Raw genomic sequence first — 20,237 nt, 5'->3', positions numbered from 1 at the left:
TTTCAACATTTTTATGAAAATATCGGTTGATTCTGAAGTATGCAATATCGAATTTGGTAAATATAGCTGTTGAATATTCAGTTTAATTTATTACTTTCATCGTTTCCTTTTAAAAAATGCAGTGATTTAAAAAGTTAGTAGAAGTTAGACAAAACCTTCTAACTTCCATCTGTCAGCCTTCGATTCGGTCTACATAATTGTTATCTGCGCATAGGTGGGGCAGGTGGTGGTTTTTTACTTTGCACAAGGTCTTCCGATTCTCTTGAATAATCGATGTTTAAGTGAAGTAGACTCTCTATGCCGGCGATCGACATTCCGCGACAAGCCTTAACATCTAAGAACTGTAACGCAGTGCAGTGAATTTTTATCGAATCCAAGCTGTGATCAGTCAGCTGCGAACATCCCTGTTTTAGAACAGTTGCAGAGGTGAATTGATGATCATTGTGTAATACCTTCATGAAATAATATTCCTCATTTGTATATAAATTTGAGACTTTGTACCTGTAAATATAGACTTTTCAAACGATGCAGTCTTTTAGCAATATAAGAAATTCCCATGTCCGTCACATTATGACATTGGGATAAATGCAATTCTTCCACAGCTTGGTTATTCCTGGTCAGAAAATCCAATCCTTCGTGTGTTATCTACAGAAAAATTGAATGTTTAGTACAAAAACACATTCGCCCATTGCAGGATATTTTTAAACAGTACGAATCATTTTTTGAAAAATGTTCAGTAATTGTCTTACTTGCTGGCACAGGCTAAGATCTAGAAATCTGAGTTCCGGGAAGTTGAAAGCATACTTTAGGCTGACATCTGTAATTTTATTGCATCCAGCCAAGTCTAATTCTTTCAATCCTTTTAGTCGAGCTAGTGAAAATCCTGAACATACGTCGTTATCAAATAGCGTGGAGAGGTCTTCGCACATTTTTTTTACTTCACGTTTCCGCTTAGCATCACGCCAGATTTCCTCCTCTACTCTTGAACCTAGGCGTATTCTAAGTTGAGGCTCTGGAACTTCTATATAACTCTGAGCCCAGGTTTTCTCTAAATTTTCTCGATTTCCAGCTCCCATTCCAGTTAAACCCAGGTCACTCACTTTGTCGCAGCGACTTAACGTCAGCGATCTTAAAAGCACTAACTCTTTAAATATCATCTGAAAATGTGAAAATCATGGATAGTTTAGTTGAAATCATTTGTGTACTGACTTTTTTTTAGCATTTGTGTTAAAAAATTAATCGTTTCTCTTGCCTTATGATTAGAAAACAAGTTTAAATTATACTTTTTCTTTACCTGTATGCTACTGTCTGTAATAGCATTGAAGCAATATCCAACATCTAGTAATACCAATTTTGGACAACTTGTCGCGATACTAAGAATTGATTTTTCATCTAAATTCAGTGCGTTAGCATAGAGTTTTTCTAAATTGTTATTTATCCTCTTCTGTTCTGAGGGCAGTGACTTGGTAACATGTTTAGTTGGCCCTAGATAATTAAAGTCTACGAAGTTCTCGTTGTTTTCATTTTCTTCGTTGTCTTCCCAATCAGCAGCACATAGACCATTCGTAATACACTCGCTTGTAAGTTGTTCACATTCCGATATATCCAACTCTTTGAGGTGTTTTAGTCGTCGTACTTGCTTGACACCATGGTCTGTGACTGCTCTGCATCTTCTTATATTCAACGCTTCCAAGTTTGCCAAATTTTTGCAAATGCAAACTAAACTGGCGTCTGTTACTCTGGTGCAAAAACTTACATCTAGAACTTTTAAATATGTCTGATGTTCCGTCAAGGAGCGAATACCAACGTTTGTCAACTGGTCACAACACTGTAGTTTTAGGGATTCTAGTTTCAAGTCTTTTATGGTACATAAAGTAGCCAAAGCTGTACCGTCTATCAACGTAGAACTGAAACTAAGGTACTTCAAGTGTTTCGCTTGGCGGTTTAGGAAAGTTAAAATGTTACAAAATGTTAAGACAGATTCTGACACGTGCAAAACTGTGCTATTGCTGGGATAAAACTTTTTATACAAGCCGGAGTGGAAAGATATTTGGCAACCACTTAAACTTAGCGATATCAAGTTTGGACAAATGTTTACTAGTCTATTAAATAATGCGTCGCTCAAGTATCTGTTAGAAGCTAGACTCAATTCTTTCAAGTTGAGCAACTTTGCTGAGAGAACTTTAACGTCATTTTCATCATCCAAAAGTCGTCCTGACATCAGGCACTCTCTGCAAGCATTGACGTGTAGAGTTTGCAGATTGTCGCAGCTCTTCAGAATTGCAACTAGCATTTTTTCTCCCAAATCACAGTTCACCTAAATTTCAATCATGTTAAATTAAAGTTTGCTCAGTTTATTATTTTACTGTCACAGTAATATTGGGCAAAGTATATAATCGTAATACCAGAATTAGGCTTCTCATGTCCGGTCCAAACTTTTCCCAAAACCATTCCATTTTCCTCAGCTCGAGATCTTTGAATATGAAGTTGTAGAATGGCCGTGTGGAGTGTCGGAGAATATTCATAAGTACATGCAAATTGTCTCCCGAAGAGCCACGAGTCAGGCTGACAACTTGTTCATTAACAAACCGCATGTCAAGGGATGCTTCTCGCCAGTGACAGCAAACCTGCCCCGCTGCATTTCGATCCGCACAAAATAGATACGACATAATATGTGTCAATACCTGAAAGAATAAATTATGAAATTTTATCGTCAGGAGTTCCCACTTTGATAATAATTTTTTTTATAAAGTATAGGTTCTTCAAAAAGGCCTTGCTCATTTTTAGTTTGGAGAAAAAAAAAATAATAATCAAGTAGTCTAGTAACAACTAAAAAAGTGACATGATTGATTTAGCTTAAACAATAATTGTGCAATTAATAACATTGGGTGTAAATTTGAATGTAGATGTGTTACTACACTGCCCACAAATATCAAGATTTAGATTCCTTGAATCTGACATACTTTCTTACAGTGAAATTCAAATTTCGCAAAAATTCCGAAATGTCCCTACTGACAAGCTTTGATATTCAAGGTCACAACAATATGATAATTCGTGCTGTCGCCGTGTGTCTTGACCTAGATAATTTTTAGCAACTTCATTGAAAGACCTGTAATATAATAATACAATTGCGAAAACGGTAATTGCGCAATCAATAAACTTATACAATCGTCTAGAATTTATTTGATCCAATTCGATTACGGCGGTGCTTCAGATCTTAGACACACTTTTGTATGTGGTAACGTTTTGATTAGACAGACAATGACCAGAAAGATTTTCAAGTCGTAAATTCATTATCTATAGTATATCTATTACAATATGTGTATATATATATATATATATATATATGTATACATATTATATTATCAACGATTAGCTGTCTCCGAGGTTGATTATTTAGATACTCTGAAATAATGGAACGTCTGCAGCTATGCGAACTAAGTATTCCAAGGCAACCGAAGATTGAGAATCTTCCGTATTCACTCAAGGTATTAAATCCTATTTGTTTGTGTGTGACTCTTTGACCGTTTGCATCAAACGTGTAATTTCTTTGTTTTATAAATAATCAAATGGCCTCATGAATATTTTTTTTTTCTGTTTTCTTTGCAAGCAATTCATAATTTTGCAGTTGACAAGAACGCATTGGTTGAAATTAAAAAAGTTGAATCGTACGGCCACTTTTTTCGCCGAGGTGTAATCATCTTTTCTTACACATATCTTACACAAATGTCCTCGTTCGCTGGAGTTTGGAACGAGGGAATGCTTTGCCCATTACAACTGAAGACTTTAACAAATACTGTGCAAGATGATGACCGAATAAGTTGAATATTTGATTCACAGAATAATGTTAGGGAATGAAATAACTCTGTGGCAATTAATTTTTACATTCATACAAAGTCTGTCAGTGATTGATACTCGTGAAATGAATCGGGACTGCAGTTGTCTAGATTACGTGTTTTATTAAGATAACATTTAAACGGTATACATATATTGCATATAATAAGCAAATGCGGAACAAAGGAGTCGTTCAATGAAACCTCCGTCTCACCTTCAAGGACGGTACACAGGCTTTGTGAATGTCATTATAATGTACCTATCTATTGTCATTTGTCACGCGGGCGAATTATTACATTGCAATCTACGTGTAATTTACATATATTTTAATACAACGATTTTTCTTCCGACTCTCTGTCAGTTGCTCTTGATTTTTCGCATGCAAGTGCATCTCGATATCACTTTTATTACAATTTCGGAGTAATTTGGGATTTCAAATTTCGATATCGATGGGGTTCGACATCGCGCGAATTTTTGCAGGGCCGGCTAGCGTCATGAGGTCCGATGTATACTATATATTATTTTTATCTTCGGTCTTTACGGACTTAAAATATAAAAACGATTCATTATATTGGTTCAACTTCCTGAAATTAATCAAGGTTTCAAAAGAGGAAATACAGTAACAATTAGTTTTCAGTATTTCGGATTTTGTATTCTATACGAAATTCCGTGCGCATTAGTAACTCTACGGTTCATAAGTCGATAGAGTATCGTGAACGAATGCACGTATTTTTGTTTACCGGTTTGAGAATAATTTACACGTTTGTATTATATCCATTCCGTTGACGTTTTCAGATGTTAATAGACTTGTGATTGGATTCCGGTGCCCGCAGCGTTATACCTGTACAGTTCGTTGTGACAATTAGCGGGGCTTCCAATTAAGGAAAAAAATATTTTCAAAAATTACGAATCATGCGGTTAGGACCAGCGACTAGCGACGGTAAAAATGGTTAAAAATTTTGACAGATGTAAGATAATATCTTCCTCTTACGAGCACGTGCATCACATCTGTGCGTAAAGTGGAGTTTGCAATCATTTTTATCAACCGAACAACGATGTGACAGTTGATACAAAAAATGCATCAGCTCTCGTGACGCGAGGATGAAAAAAACAGCTGTAAATTAAGTTCACGAGGTTCATTGTGGTTGAAATTATTCAATTGATGTGCAGGTCCTACGCGAGTTATGTATGACAGGAATGTGAGATATTTTATCTAGACAACTGCTCTCTGTGGGTGAGACCAGCTTACCTCGGTCGGTAGATGAGGTGTTACATCACAGCTTCCTGAGCTGGTCATTTCGAGCACACCGTCGCTGGTTATTGCCATTGTGCTGATTTCGGTCAGAGAGGAAAATGGGAATCTCGGACCTTCGCAAAATTTGTCACAGAGAAGTAAACGTCTGTACGCTGCTCCGCCGCGTCTCACGATCAGCAGCAGTCAGCTGATCACTGGCTGTCGCACACCGCTCCTGCCTTCGTATCTTTAGTACGTCACTCGTCATGGCTGTGCATAGTAGCATCGGCGCCCCGGCTTTTTAGTGTACAAATCGTGGACGTGCGATAAACGATGTTAAATCGAAATACAAATTAAGTGACAGAACCAGACGCTTCGTAAACAGAGGCTAAATTATCACTTTCCACATGTTAAATTTCTTTGTCCCGTTTTGACGTAGAGACATTTTTGAACTGCATCGTAACAGATTTTACATCGCTGGATGTAAACGCGAAAAAGAAGATGCGTGGATTGTATGTACCGGGAGATTGGAAGGAGATGAATCGCACCACGCGCCTAGCAACAGGCAACCCAAAAAACAATCCATAACAAGTTACTGCAGTGACTTTTGGGTTGCGTGATCTTAGGCGGATTGTGTTACCGACAAGGAATGCAAAGCGCAGTATGGAACTGTAAGAATTTGCATTTAACTTTATATTCTTATAATATAAATAAAACCCTTCAATGTCATCTTATCTTCCCGCTATTCGAATGTGTGCGTAATTTTGACCAGAAGAAACTCTACATTGTCTTCATCCAACGGACCAGACCCCCTCGTCCCCTCAAGGCATCGTCCGTTCGGCGAATCGCAGATAACGGAAAAGTTGAAAGAAGCGATTAAGTTCGGGTTGATCTTGATTACTTCCGGGCGGATGTGGAACGCCTGCGCGGGGGCGGTTCTACGGGGTGCATCCCCCTCGCGAGCCGCCGACGGCGTTGGTATCCTACAAGGCTCACTTGTCGCGCGTCCCTCGATTCGAGCGGGACGGAGAGAGCGGAGAGAGGAGAGCAGCTGCAGGTTCGTCCGACAGTAAGTCGGGCGGCCGTGGCACGCGCGAGTCGAGCTTTCGTGTCGCGTGTTGGGGTGGCGAGGGGAGGGGGCCACGTGGTCGCCAAGTGTCCGAAGGATTGCCACCCGCGTCCGTTGGAAATGACCGAATTGTGTCCTCCTTGCGGGTTGTTGTGTTTCCCTACTTGCAGTGCTTTCGATTATACGGTGCTCAACACTTTCGTAGAAATCTTTGATTAGCCAGTGTTTGCTGCTCGTCATCCTGGTCGACCGTTCCTTTCGGAAAGGCTATTCGTCTTGTGATATGTCCAGGAGGAAACAAGCCAAGCCGAGATCTCTTAAAAGTAAGATAAAGTTTTTACAAGTTTTTTTTTTTTTCAATGGATGTTTGAGAGGAGAATTTATCGTACACCAGAGGCTATACGCTCAAAAATCACTTCGACGTCAATTGAAAATCGATGGAAGTTTAATTACTGCATGCATATTAACGTTCGGAATCAACGACGATTGCTTCTCGATCATATATGTATGTACATGAAAATCTGTTTGCGAATAATCTATTCGTGCCACCCAACAATAACACGAATAAGTTGTTCAGGGCATTATTTACTCCCGGTACTTTCTACTGATTCTAAAATTACATTGAGGTTATGTTTCCGATAGCTTGATGAGTTCCAGTAAAATAAAGCGCTATCACTCGTAAGTTTCAGAAGATTTTCAACTCTAGATTTAATGTGAAGAATTTGATTCTGAAGTCACTGCAATCTTAATCTTTCAATTCCTAATTTAGGAATTCAGGGTTCCGATCAGTTTATAAGTGCGTTCCGGAGTTTGCTATGGGGATAATTTTTGTTTGTTATTGTTGTGAATTACCGACTCGTCTCAAATGTTTTTACGATTAACAATGCGATTGTAATAAATTCCTATCTGCCTTCCGTAATACGTATTTGCAGAACGGATAGTTATATCGCGGTTTTGCGAGCGAATTCGAGACCCAAAGGCCTCACAGTGTTGGTGAGCGCGACTCACTAGTCAGCCAGGATGGAATTAGGTGGAATCCCGTAGGAACTCAGGCGGTGGTCCTTGGGGAATTCCCGGCCTCTATAATCACCAGTTCGCCTATCCCATATCCTACATCCTATCCAATCCCGTACTTTTCTCCACGCTATAATAGCGCTCTTCGATGTTTTGCTTCCAGGACTCGATTTCCGTAATTGCAGAACGACCGTGCAGCAGTCGCACGCAATGATGAATTGAGTTTCTGGAAAACGCGCGACAACATCGACTCCTCATTTTCTCAGAGTTGTCGTAGAGATCGTTGGAATTTGATAAATCAAGTTCCTGGAAAACGTCCGACAACATCGGCTCTTCATTTTCTCAGAATTAGCACAGAGATCGTTAGAACGAGCAACGGTCGGATAAATCGACTAGCCTAATTATTATCGCAAACAAGTATGAGTTTACATGGTTTAAAAGCAATGATCTATATTCTACAGCGTGAATTTCATTAATGGAAAATAAATTCGTGAGACGTCTTGCAAGCAGGATAAGAATTAGTGACAAAGTACAGCCAAGTACCTTTATTCTAAACTCGCATGCCTGGTGTTGCTGACTTTCAAAATTAATCGTGCAATATTGTAGATTGAAAAAATGTCTAAGCAAATTCTCTAACCACGCGTAGAAACCCATCAGTAATGAATCGTATCTACATATAATTACGCATAATTTCCATGACGACGAGATAGACTAAGCGTGTAGTCAGATAGAGAATGCAATTCGAATTTGTATGGTTCGTGGCCGAAAGCGTGTTGGTACGTAGGTACCTCTGTACAGGGTCTAATAATTGATATACAGTAATGAACCGCGTCGAAACCAAACCTATATTAATAGATTCAAATCACAGACCGTTGCCCGTTCGAGCTTCCCGTAGGTATTCTGTTATTCGACAGTGCAGCTTTTACCTGCACAACGAATCTGCACGCATCTATCAAATTTCAAACCACATACCGGAAACCCCGTCGAACTTTGAATTTCCATCTCGTTCCGATATTATCTCGCGTGATTGCGGATGAATATCTGCAGCTGTAGCACAATTTTAAGAATTTCAAATTCTCGAAACAAAATTAAGAATTTCAATTCTTCTTTTCGACAAGGATTTGAAATTATTAGAAATTTATTTTGACCAGTTTAGTTTTTGTAAATTTGCAAGTATCTACGTGGACAAGTCGGACTTCATTCCATCGCAATATCTTTTTGTGGGGTCGCTGTGTTACCCGGCAATTTTCATTAGAGCCTGCATTAGATTAGCTGCATATATATATATATATATATATATATATATATATATATATATATATATATATATATATATATAATAACAACCATACGTGTGCAGTAATCTCGACGCGAGTGTCCAACGGGCCGGCACGCATACAGTGCAGTAAATCGCGAAGGTAAACATATAATCTAAACAGAACGCGACAGTCCGAATCACTGTGCACATTACCTACCTGCACGGGCCCCGGAGTCCCTGATTGTAATTTGTACGCCAGGCATAAATGCATAATTATTACTAGCGAATTAATTTACGCCCCTGTTAATTAATATCGACGATTCTAATGCAGCCTCGGACAAGACGAGTGCACGCGCATTAATCGAGTTGTGATATCCATTCGTCGTGTTGTCGGTATCTTGGCAGAAGATACCTCAACTGCGGATGGGTATATACGGGAGTTATAATAAACGGGTTTGCGAGATGGAAATACGCAGAGATTCGAGCTCGCTGAAACTTTCAGGTAAAATTTCAGACCGTCTAAGCTTTTAATCGTAGGATTTCGAAAACTTGAGCTCTGCGCAGTCTGCCGTTGTTAGTTTTTGCCTGCTGTGACAGGGCTCAACTCGTAGAGTGTCATCATTATAATACCGGCTTCAGCCCGTGGATTACGACGTCATATTTTTCCCCTGCAATGATTCAAAGACGTGAGTATAACACGCCTACCACGTGAGTATTTTAAGGATTTGTTTTAATTCGTCGCGAGTTTGAATATCTTTAACCGAACCTCCTTTTTGGGCTAAACGGTCTAGAGTTTGATGATTTTTTCTCCTTCTGTTTCCCTCTTTTTTCTCTGTCTCTCCCTCTCTCTCTCCACCCCTCGCGCTATTTCACCCTCTTTTGCTATTATCGAAGTCAGACTTTTAGTACTCCGTCGAGAGATTCGAGGAAGATTCGGAGGGAATTTTAATTGACGTGATTTGGGATAATAAAATATACGCTTCGTTGATGGAACGTAGGTATTGCGAGAGTCGATATTACGGAGAATTTAAAAGACATTTCGTTAAAATAAGACACTGCACAAATAACAGAGTAGAAACCTGTGTTCAATTATTTCGCATATTTTTTGACAACGGATCGCTGATTTTCGACTATCCTGCATAATTGTACCCAATAGTAATCAGGTGTCGGAAAACCCCGCGTTTAACACCGATTGCCATCGCGATTGGTGATCTTTGAATATTGAAATCTTTGAAAAAAAATGCACAAAACTCGAGCTCCCACAACCTCGGAACAATTTGAAACGCATCAGAAACGTTCTGCGGAGAAATCGCGCCGAAGTCCAGTTACAATATTTCTAACTACTTCAGCTCCCGGTTCCCGGCGTCAGGGACCAAGAAGACCTCGAGCTCTGGTCTCGAGAAGGGGTACCCGGGTTCCCCAGGGAGTCTGCTCTCGCGTCAGAGCAACCCAGGGTTAATTCCCCGGAGAGAGTCAACCTCTCCGCTTCCAATGGCTGCTTGCAGACTCCCGTTCGCGAGCTGCTTGTCAGAAGTCTCAAGACATTGTAGGACAATAATTCTCAGCAAAGCCAGCCAAAATTCGTCGAGTTAATTGTCGTTTTTGGATGTTTCGTGGGTTTTTGATCCTCGTACTTGGGGATTTCTTTTGGCGGCAAACATGCGTCACACGTGAAGTGAAGTTGACTGGAAAGTTTGTTGGTGTCTTTGTAAAGTGACAGGGAGAGAGAAAGACAGAGAGAGAGAGAGAGAGAGAGAGAGAGAGAGATTGCAGGTCAAGGTAGAAATGGTCGATTTCGAAAATAACGTATACATACATCTCCAAATATCGAAGTTCAAGTATCTGAAACGCGAAAAAGGACTTAGCAGCCCCATTCTATACACAATTCTGGACAAAAACACTTCAAATATTTTCATTTGACGCAAGAATTACAGAAATACCATGAATTTCGTTGAATCCGTGCCATTTCTTTATTTCTCTGTCCAATGAAAATTCGTTGGAGTATTTTTGTTCAGAATTGTTTATAGAATGGGACTGTTCAGCCTTTTTTCGCTTTTGAGGTACGTGGACATCGATATTTGGAGATATATACGTTGATTTCGAAATCGACCAGGACACCCCCTTAACAGTTGCATTCACTCCTTACGAATTATGATTATAACACTGTGCGACGTATACCATATCAATTCGGCTTTGAGCGTGAGACTCTCATTGATGTACCTGCAAGCTAGATGAGATTGCTCATATACCTAGAGTGTCCTTAGTCTTATTTCTGCGAGCTCGTATTCCGCGTGTGTCCTCTTCTCGGGTGCCCACCCTAGGCAACGTTCTGAGACGTGTTTCCTGGTCCAGGACGTCGTATCCTGACTCCTTATGCTATATATATATATATAAGTCCTCATTCCATCTTATATGGTATCATGCGCGGCTAAGGATCGCCCAAGACGATAGCCAATCCCGTTGCGTTTACGGTTATTACGTATAAAAGATATATATATATATACACACACCAACACCTGGGAACGGACCTCATTCAGCTTACCGCCAAATTGTTTGCTTTTCCTATCGCTGCTGGTGCTGCTGTTGCTGCCTACTTACGGCAGATTGAATTTTTCCTATAATACTTACTTGCATGCGTGTGTCGATGCCCAATGCATACCAAAATACCAAATCGCTACTGCAGCATGGTCAAGCGTCTAGATCCGCCCAAATGGTCGGTTGAATACTCGGGAATTATAAGAATAGAAGACACCGATTGAGTTGAATAAAATTATCGAACGCTTGAGGCGTTATATTTCAACTTTAGAATCATATGGAATTAAAGAACCCGTGATTAATGAAAGCTTCCTCATACTATAGAGACAATTCCTCGCCTATTCCAAAGTCATTCTCAAATCGCGAAATGATGATTTTTGTTCCAATATTTTCAGCGTCAACCTCGCGATATAAATTCAAGTAAAACATCGGTAGGACAGTTCACAAGGTTCGCATAACGAACCGGAAATCGACTCGTTCCAACATGAAATTAGGATTGCTCAAACCTCAAGGAATGTCTTGGGCCGACCGCGGGCGTCGGGATCTCCTCTGGTTTTCCGGATTGGTTCGCATTTCAAGACTAGCTAATGGGAGTCAAAATGGTTCTACGGGTCTCGACGTCTCAGATCCTGCGATGTGCTTTTAAAATATTCAAACCCTTCTTGCGGTTATCCCTGTCGCATCCATCCGTCTGTCCGTCTGTTCCGGGGACTGATGTATCATAATATTTAGCTCTAAGGTTATACTGCAGAGGCAGCTCGATGCCTTGCCCTCCTTACTTAAACCCAACCGAAATAATCAGCTAATTATCTGAGTGCCAAGTTCGCTGCATCAGCCCATCGCATCGTTGTTATGTCAAATTTGAGACGAGTGTCCGCTGTGCTGTGTCAGGAGCTAATGAATTACATCCGAGGTCGTAACGATCAAGTTTTCGAAAGTTTATTTTATCTTCATTTTTTATAAAATTAAAACTTGGAAAAATTGGATTTTACTCCAGGGGACAAATATCATACGTCGATCTTTGTTGATAATAGTTTGCATTTTTTTTCCTCATCTTTCAGGGGACGAAGAGTGGGATGACATCGGTGAACAAAATGCGTTGGACAATTTGGATCATGATTGCGAAGCCTCGGCGATCAAACGTGAGTTTAAAGTTTTTTTACACTCTTTGTAGTGTTGATTTTTCGCCGTTTAGGGATAATTGCTGTAGACATGCAACCCTTGACGGAAAATTTTATAAAAAATATCGTTCGTCGGTTGAATGAAAATTTTTATTACACGTAATTCTTACAACAATTATTGGATATTAAACAGTACGATAGCAGTAACATAAAATTTATAGAATTCTTATAGAATTATTCTTGGAATAGGCTGATAAGAGTCGATGAGTAAGTTTAAAAAGTGCAAGTTTGCTCGTGGCGAAAATAGATTTTTGCAAGCTGTACAAGTGTCTTCCAACCACGTTCCCTGACCCAGTCAAAGAAGCTGAAAAGTCGCGAGGCCTCCAGATGATAAGATGGAAAGTTATTTTTTTCATTGAAAGCGTTACCTTGCCACGTGGCTTATTTCTTTTTCTGAAAGCTCAAATTAAGGAATCGAGAGTCGTAGGTGTCTCGGTGACGAGCTCAAAGGAACGAAGGAACTGTCGTTCGTGCGTTTGTGTGTAACACGCGTTGTGATGCATATTACGTGTGTCCGTGAAAAGTGCGAGTGTTGTGAGGTATATTATTTCCGAAACGTAACGGCTAGGGATTATTTTCGCTCTTGTTTGAGTAGGTGTACGTATCAAATGATGACAGTTGCTTTTAAGACCCCCTCGAAGTCCCCGGTATCCTGTCATTCTCTGATGCTGCACCTCCTCCTCCTCCTCCTCCTCCACCTCCTCCCATGTGAATATTACATTATGTATTCGGTATTATATTCCCATTACCTTGCCGTACCGAGTGCCATGCGAATGTTACGTCCTCATCTCAATGCCCGTATGATGCGTCTCTTCTCGCCGATTCCAAACCACAATTTTCCATATTATTGTGCAAAGTGCCAAAAGTATGGAAGACATGATGCAGCTAGGACAAAAATCAGGTTCAAGATTATTGCAATTAATTTCTTATTATTCGGATTGTCGGATTTTTTTTTTCATCTTGATGATATAATGGAAATTGACTTTACATTTTTCTCGCGACTTGCAATTTTTTTTTTTTTGATGGCTTCTTCGTTTTACTTAATTCTTATCTTCACTTATATTCTTGACGTGTTCCTTTGCAAATTGTTTTGTTATATTCACTTCGCGCAAGATTTGGATTCCCTTTAGGTAGGTATCTACTTGGTGATAAATTCCTTTACGGCCCAGTTGTATTTTTATAAAATTTATACCTTTTATTCAAGACATTGAGCAATTTAAATCCTAAAAAATTGTCGCTTTTATTTTCAATTTTATTCATCGATATCAAGGAGTCAGTTCTAACGAACGAATTTAATTTGACCGACGTTACTTACAGGCATTGGATATCTGTTTCACAATTCAAACGCTTACTTCGGTCTTTTTTCATTCTTGGAACATTTTCAGTTTCCATTTTTAACCACATTCTAACCATTCATACATTCGCACAAGTAGGTAAAAAATATTACAGCATTGATGATAATGCGATTATATTAATTTCATTGTCTTTTTTATCGGTGCCTTCTTCCCAACGACAGCGGACGACGACGAGGACGAAGACGAGGAGCTTCAACGAGCTTTCAGCCGAGCTTCCGACGGTGAGTAAAATTGGCTTATCCTTAGTAGTTTGTGTAGTTTGTTTAATCAATTCAAGCTTGAGGCGAAGTATATTTTCAATACAAAAATCAAACCTGCGCAAAAACGCCGGCAAGAATACCAGCTTCTGCAACTCAGGGTGAAAAAGTTTATTGTTTCCGCCTCATCTCACGCGGCACAAAACGACGCGACCGCCGTTATCACTTCGTGCACCGATGAAAACAATGCGTCAGTGCGTCGGGATCCGGTTTTGTTTGCCCCAGGTGCTTAAGAAATGCAATCCCTGATCGCGTGCGGACGAATTGCAGTCTTCGCTGAATGTATTCTCTCTCTTTCACCGCCGGGACGGTATCAGGAAGGGAGGGAACGCGTCCCCAAGTCCCGAGGGTTGACCCAGCCTCGACGTTGAAGTGCAGGAGGTGCATCCGCGTTTATCTCAACATATGTGTATCGAATTTGTGGATTTAAGCCCCGTGCAAGTTCTGCAGCTTCGATTTTCGTGAGATCCAAATGTGATTTGAGTCGATCAAGGGAACGTAATCGATCCAGAGCGTTAGAATTTCACCCAGGATCAAGGGTAGGACATAAACTATAGGCTGAAATCAATCCGAAAGTGATTTGTTGTATTCAGTTTTTTATTCACAACTGAAATAATTACTTTATACTTGTTTCGAACATCGTACGAAGAACGGATTTTCAATTCTTTAATACGCTTCTTTATGCTTTTAGATAAAGTTTTCGATTTTCCTTGCTATTGATTATCGGATTACCTGTTTCAGTGTTTTTCTTCTTTCTTTATCACTTTTCCTAAAACCAGTTTCCGTTCCCTCGTTTCGTATATGTATAGGTACTACCGGGCATATATAATATATAATATATATATATATATATATATAAGCAGCGCCTGATTGCGCTCTTCCCTTACACCCGGACGAGATGTTATTATTTTGAGTTAGCTTTCATCAGGTATACACTTACATACTTTATATTACTTGGAAGTAGAACCGGCTCGAACGGGGCCGAGTCCCTAAGGAGTACCCAACTTCCCGGGGGAATCCGGTATATCTACCTGCCTGAAAACATCAAACTCCTTTCTTCTGACGGGGCGCAATGTATTCCTTCAAATATTTATTGGGTCCTCGAAAGTTATAACTTTCCACCTACCCCCAAAACACGTTTGCAAAATACAATATAACGCTATATACGTTCATCCCCGAAATTTCTAACCGATACATCGGTTATACCTATATTCCTACACAATACGAGCAGCAGCACTTAAATCTCGGAAGAAGAAATTTTATCTTATTCTTTTTTTTATGTTTGCAAAATTTTTCTCTTTTCCGAATTAAGAAAAATTAAGGAAATATTTCAGTCTCGATTTTCATAGTCACAAATCGTCCAATCGTTCACTTACGTATAACGATCTGGGGAAAAATCGAGCCACGCTTTATGAAAAAGGGTCGATTAAAAATAACCGATGAAGGTGCGTGTTTCGTTGAATAAATGATTCAGCGGACAATAAGTGGTAATCGCATGGGGATGCTAATAAACCGGTCGCATACTTATTACGCCAGATATATATATATTATATATATATATTATACACATGCACATATATAATACAGAAGGCATAGGTGCGTTGTCACGTTTACTGTGCAAATTGTGCGAAGGTGATAGGTCGGTATAAACGCGTGTGTTTCAACACCATCTTGGGAATTATCCGCTCTGTTTCATGCGCTCTGCACGCCATGCCAGGCAGGCAAACCGGGGTCGTGCCGAGGCATCGAGGGGCGGGGGTGAGAATCGCGTTACCCTGCAGGTGGGGGCATAAACGCCTTATTAAAGCGGGTGAATTTTTTTCGCCCTTCATTTCCCTCGCCTTACGTTCTTCGGGATTTTTCTTTTAATCTTCTTGTTTCCTTTTTTTTAGATTTTTGCTCATTCCATACGCGAGGAGGAGCTGCTCGAGCTTCCTGTCAGACGTTTTCAATTATTCACCAAATATCGTCGATTCCCACTGCTGTTGGTGCTTACTTTATACATAGGTATAGATATATGCTCGAATACTAAAGATTTTCAATTCCGTGACGGTGTAATGGTATTGAATGTGGCTGGGTACTTCATTTCTGTTGTACGATCTCGAGTCTGTAATAAGAATAAGGATTCGGTATTTTTGAAATTCAGTGAGACGTAGGTAAGGAGGAAATTTCAATCTTTGGGGATTTGGAAATTCTCTCGTAACGAGTTTGAGGTTTTTGTCAAATGAGCATGAGAACGTTTTCATAAAAATTAGTTTTTCTCGGAAAAGTCTCAATTTTTTTCACTACGAAAAATTGCAGCATTTCTTGCAGAGAAAAGGAGAAAGAAAATGAATCGTGAAATAGCGCAACATTTTTCAAAGCTAAACAGTCATTATTACGCATAACGTTATCCCTTAAGTTTTTTTTAACACAAAAATGTTGGCGGGTTTAAGGATTCAGATCACATGACGATAGTTTGATTAAACGTTGTTTTTATAAATGTTGATTTTTCCATCAAAGTCTGATTCTCAAGTTTTAAAATGGTGATAGCTTTCGATTTTTCCTAAAAATTTTGAAAACGTAAGGAACAATTTTTCTTTCTTTCACATTCAATCACACTGGTACTAGGGACTGTCCACGAATCACGCAGCTCTATGTTGAACACTTTTGAACATTTAAAAAAGAACAAACAAATATTTCCATTTAAATTCTTATTACGCATGCTAATCAATATTAGCAGGAAAAGAATTGTTCTCACATTTTTCTTGACAGTCAAGCTGAAGTTCTACTCATGTATCCATTATAAAGCCACGTCATTGAAACTCGTGACTGCAAAGCAGATAATATTGCGTACGGAAAAAGAAATTAAAATGCATCAATTTCAAAATCACGTATCGCAGACTGAGACCCCCCCTTCACATAGCCTTTCATGAAACTCTTCAAACTTCTGTTAAAATATCACTTCGAAGAAGCGAACTCGAGAGAAATTTCCAGTCACGATTACTATACCGTTCCTAATGATATTATACTTTTACATTTACCATAACCGAGAAATAGAGTTCTGGGAACAGATTAAAACTGAATTTTTCTAGCCCTAACCAGAATATCTATTACGTGTTACCATATATATATATATATATTTCTTTTCCTTATTTGATTGCTGGTATTACATTATCTTGTAACTATATTGCGATAATTTGATGATGGCTCAACAACAAATTGCCGTAGAGGTCTTATTGAACTGAAATACCAATTGTAAGCTAAACAAAATACTTATATTTAGTGTTAAGTCCCTGACGCACGTAGCGATAATCATCTCGGCATAAGTCCACGGCATTCCGCGTACTCGAAGCTGGAAGGTCCTGTACTTTGGCGGTTCGCGGAGCTGCTGTGGTGTTCCAAGGCTCGCGGGTTGCGGGGCGTCAGGAGGACGCCAAGGGGATTCCCCAGAGACCGCGGAGAGGCCCAGCGCGCATGCGCCTCGCTGATTAGTTCCCTCCTCCCCCGACGTTTCCGAGTGCCGGCAGCGCCAGAGGAGAGCGCAGCATCCCCTTGGGGCCACCCTCGTCCTCCTCCCGCACCCTCCTCATCCTCCTCTTCGTATCCCTCTTCCACCCTCCGCTCTCTTCATTCGGCTGGGTCCCTCATGGCCTCCGCATCTATTCCCAGTACAGCTCGCTCGCTAAATAGATTAATGGAACCTTATAATACTTTAAACGCGGTAGAAAACTTTTGTGAGATCTTCTCGCCTGTATCGATGAAACGAAGAAAAGAAATCATCGAAATTTTTCAATCCAAACTTTGACCAATGCAGGAACTAAATTTTTTTCGGTGCGTTTAAACTAGATTGTTATAAACCATCAATTGACGAGCGCATTTCCATCTCTGTTTTCATTACGATTCTCTTTTTGGACATTTAATTTTTCGGCTAAATTATACTTACTGTCGGGACGCGAGAAAAACAGCCAGGCTCTTTGCTCGGAGTGTACCGCCTTCGATGTATGTATGAATAAGGGTGTCCCAGGTGAGACTGAGCTGCCTCCAGCCGTGGCACAGCGCTACGTACCCCTGGGGAATCTCTCTTCCTCTACCCGTCGTCTATCTCCGTCTCTTTTTCCTCTCTCCCTCTCTTTTCAGCTCACTCTCTCTCTCTCTCTCTCCCTCTTGCAGCAGCAGCAGCTCGTGGAAACAACTATCGCCGGTGAACCGGGGGTTTGTCCACGTTTACAGCGACGTGCTGCGAGCTTTTGCACCCCTGTCCTCGGCCGCGATCCGCAGAGCCTCCAACCAACCCCATTATAAACTCGGATCTGTAATGACCTGACCGCACTTTTGCACCGAGGCACGTAATGAAAACGCAACTCGCTGGGGGACATCTCTCCGAAATCGCAGTTTTTATGATGTTTTCTTTTTTTTTTTTCTTTTTTTTTTTTAGCTTGTTTGTTTGTTTGTTGGCTTACCTTGTCGTGCGTGGACAGGTACATATGTTAAATTTATAGTGCATCATAAATCCAACGAAACGTCAACTCATCACGTTGAGTATAAATTTTAATTATATTAAGAATCGATAAAATATTTTATACATATTTATACGTTTTTGATGTATTCAAGTTCATCCGAAAAAGTATACAATTTTCTCTTTTGGAGCATACATTTATCGCATGCAGCAATTTCATTGATCGATACAATCTTTCATTTGTACAAGACTGTGTTTAACTTGTTTTTCATTCTAATTGACAAAATATGAGGTATATTTTATCGCGAAATTTTTAACATTATCCTTTCACCCCCGGCCATCGATTATATATGCAAAATACACGAACAAGTATTCCATAACCTTCTTTAATATCATTTAAGCATCAATTTCTTTGGTTATAATGTTCCGTTTTTTTTTGTGTTTCTTTTTTTTTAATTTTTAGCTTCTAATTATCTTTCTCACGATTATATTATACTTGGCGTTGAACTTGCAGCAGGAGGGAAACTCGGGCGGAATGTAAAACGAAAAAACTCCCTCTTTCCCCCTTTCCCTCTTACCCTTCGTCATTCTCCCTTCCCTCTCCCCATTATCCGTCCAAAGACGGAAGAAACGTAGTTAATAATTCTAGAGTAGTTTAGTGCCACAGTGCTTTGGTAGTCTGCATCGTAAAAGTTGGGCAAGTTTGAAAGATAAAGGCGCCACATAGCCGCGGGCATTTCAGCCTCGGCAACGCGTCTAGGCAAACCAAAGACGCCTGCTGAAATAACACACCACCCGCGATATGAGTTCCGCTTAATTTTCAACAACCTACAGCAATGCGTTTGTTGTCGAAATTTTTTTAATATTGGTCTTATAAAATAGCCGCTTATTGATTTTTAATGTAGGTACGCGAATTGTCAGCAAAGTGGAGATGTTAAATTTGCCTTTGCAATTTTAACTATATTAAATTTGGTTCTCAGCTCAAATTACAGAAATCCTTAATGTTGAAAATTTTTTATCGCGATAACGGTTTTTTAAATAGAGAAGTGAAAAGATTACTGAGCATTAACTTGATTCGAAGGAATGTAAAAAATGGGAAAAAATCATCGAAAGGGTTGAAAATTAAGCTATAATTTTTTTTACTAATTTATTCAACTGCAGAGAAAATATTGTGAAAAATGATTAAAATTCACGGGAAACTTCCGGGCCAAATCCGGGGTAAAAACCGCGCAGCGCAAGCTCGACAATCGGAAGTAAGAGAAAGCCGCAAGCCGCAGCAAAAGTCCGAGTAAGTTTTACTCGCGAGAAGAAAGCTTCTTCAGCATCTCTTCTCCGTCTTGTCATTTGTCTGAAAGTTTGCGTTAATCTCTTGGTCCTCAGCCCCCTTTCCAGTTTCCCCCAGTCGATAAACGCCGACTATCTTCTATTCGAGTATACTTTTCGTGACGTCAAGTCATCCCTTGTTACGTTTGACGTAACGAAAATCACGGACGATATTATTTAGGACGAAATCCACGGCGGTGGAGAAACAAACGTGGGAAAAAACAGGGTGCATGGAGCAGAAAAACATTATCCCATTGCTCCTGCAGGATCAGCCAGTCGAGATGAGGAAGATCCTGCTGCAGGTGCTCCGCGCCTCGTAAAAGTAGCATAAGTCATAAAGGAGCCGCACACCTGTGCTCGTCCTTTCGCTGCCGGGTAATAAGAGACCTTAGACCCTCCGGGGGTTGTTAAAACAACAAATTAGCCCGCCGCTGGAGATGCATCAGCTCGTTATTACACAAATATAACATTCATCGGCTTCAAGGCTGCAATGTCTGCAGGAAATTCGGATCGCTGTTAAAAAAGGCCCGACATCCTTTCTTGCAATCGTACATAATCGAATTCAGTAAATTCTGTTTACTTTTTTCAATTTTTTTTGTTTTTTATTCGCTTTAAAACTGCGCACATTTTCCGGATTTATATTATCTAAACCGCGAGCTGAGGGTAACGAGAAAGATGCAAAGATTGTTTTGAAACTTAACTATCCTTATAATAAAGATTCTTTGGATAAGGATCACGT

At 40.0% G+C, this 20,237-nt stretch overlaps 2 protein-coding genes across 3 annotated transcripts in view; one reads left to right on the top strand and one right to left on the bottom strand.

The window, feature by feature from the left end:
- Window positions 1-96: 96 nt before the first annotated feature.
- Window positions 97-5,294, bottom strand: LOC124415959 (F-box/LRR-repeat protein 3). Of its 2 annotated transcripts, XM_046896719.1 has the most exons (7): window positions 5,084-5,293; window positions 4,158-4,225; window positions 2,406-2,684; window positions 1,295-2,317; window positions 750-1,157; window positions 502-645; window positions 97-404 (listed from the first exon to the last, which is right to left on the bottom strand). In XM_046896719.1, exons 3-7 carry the CDS (start codon window positions 2,667-2,669, stop codon window positions 201-203), a joined length of 2,043 nt encoding a protein of 680 aa, XP_046752675.1. In that variant the 5' UTR covers window positions 2,670-2,684; window positions 4,158-4,225; window positions 5,084-5,293; the 3' UTR covers window positions 97-200. The 2 variants fall into 2 exon arrangements, with proteins under 2 accessions (XP_046752675.1, XP_046752674.1); XM_046896718.1 differs by lacking the exon at window positions 4,158-4,225 and having other exon boundaries at window positions 5,084-5,294.
- Window positions 5,295-6,272: 978 nt separating this feature from the next.
- The window catches only part of LOC124415956 (zinc finger protein 423 homolog), a 77,041-nt gene continuing 63,076 nt past the window's right edge, over window positions 6,273-20,237 (top strand). The window contains exons 1-3 of the mRNA XM_046896710.1: window positions 6,273-6,460; window positions 12,006-12,086; window positions 13,642-13,701. Coding sequence (XP_046752666.1) covers window positions 6,421-6,460; window positions 12,006-12,086; window positions 13,642-13,701 — 181 coding nt within the window. The 5' untranslated portion in view covers window positions 6,273-6,420. The remainder of the gene's footprint in view (window positions 6,461-12,005; window positions 12,087-13,641; window positions 13,702-20,237) is intronic.

The sequence above is a fragment of the Diprion similis genome, chromosome 2 (assembly GCF_021155765.1).
Source record: "Diprion similis isolate iyDipSimi1 chromosome 2, iyDipSimi1.1, whole genome shotgun sequence".
NCBI classification, from domain to species: Eukaryota; Metazoa; Arthropoda; class Insecta; order Hymenoptera; family Diprionidae; genus Diprion; species Diprion similis.
This window is presented reverse-complemented; position numbering and strand designations above follow the sequence as displayed.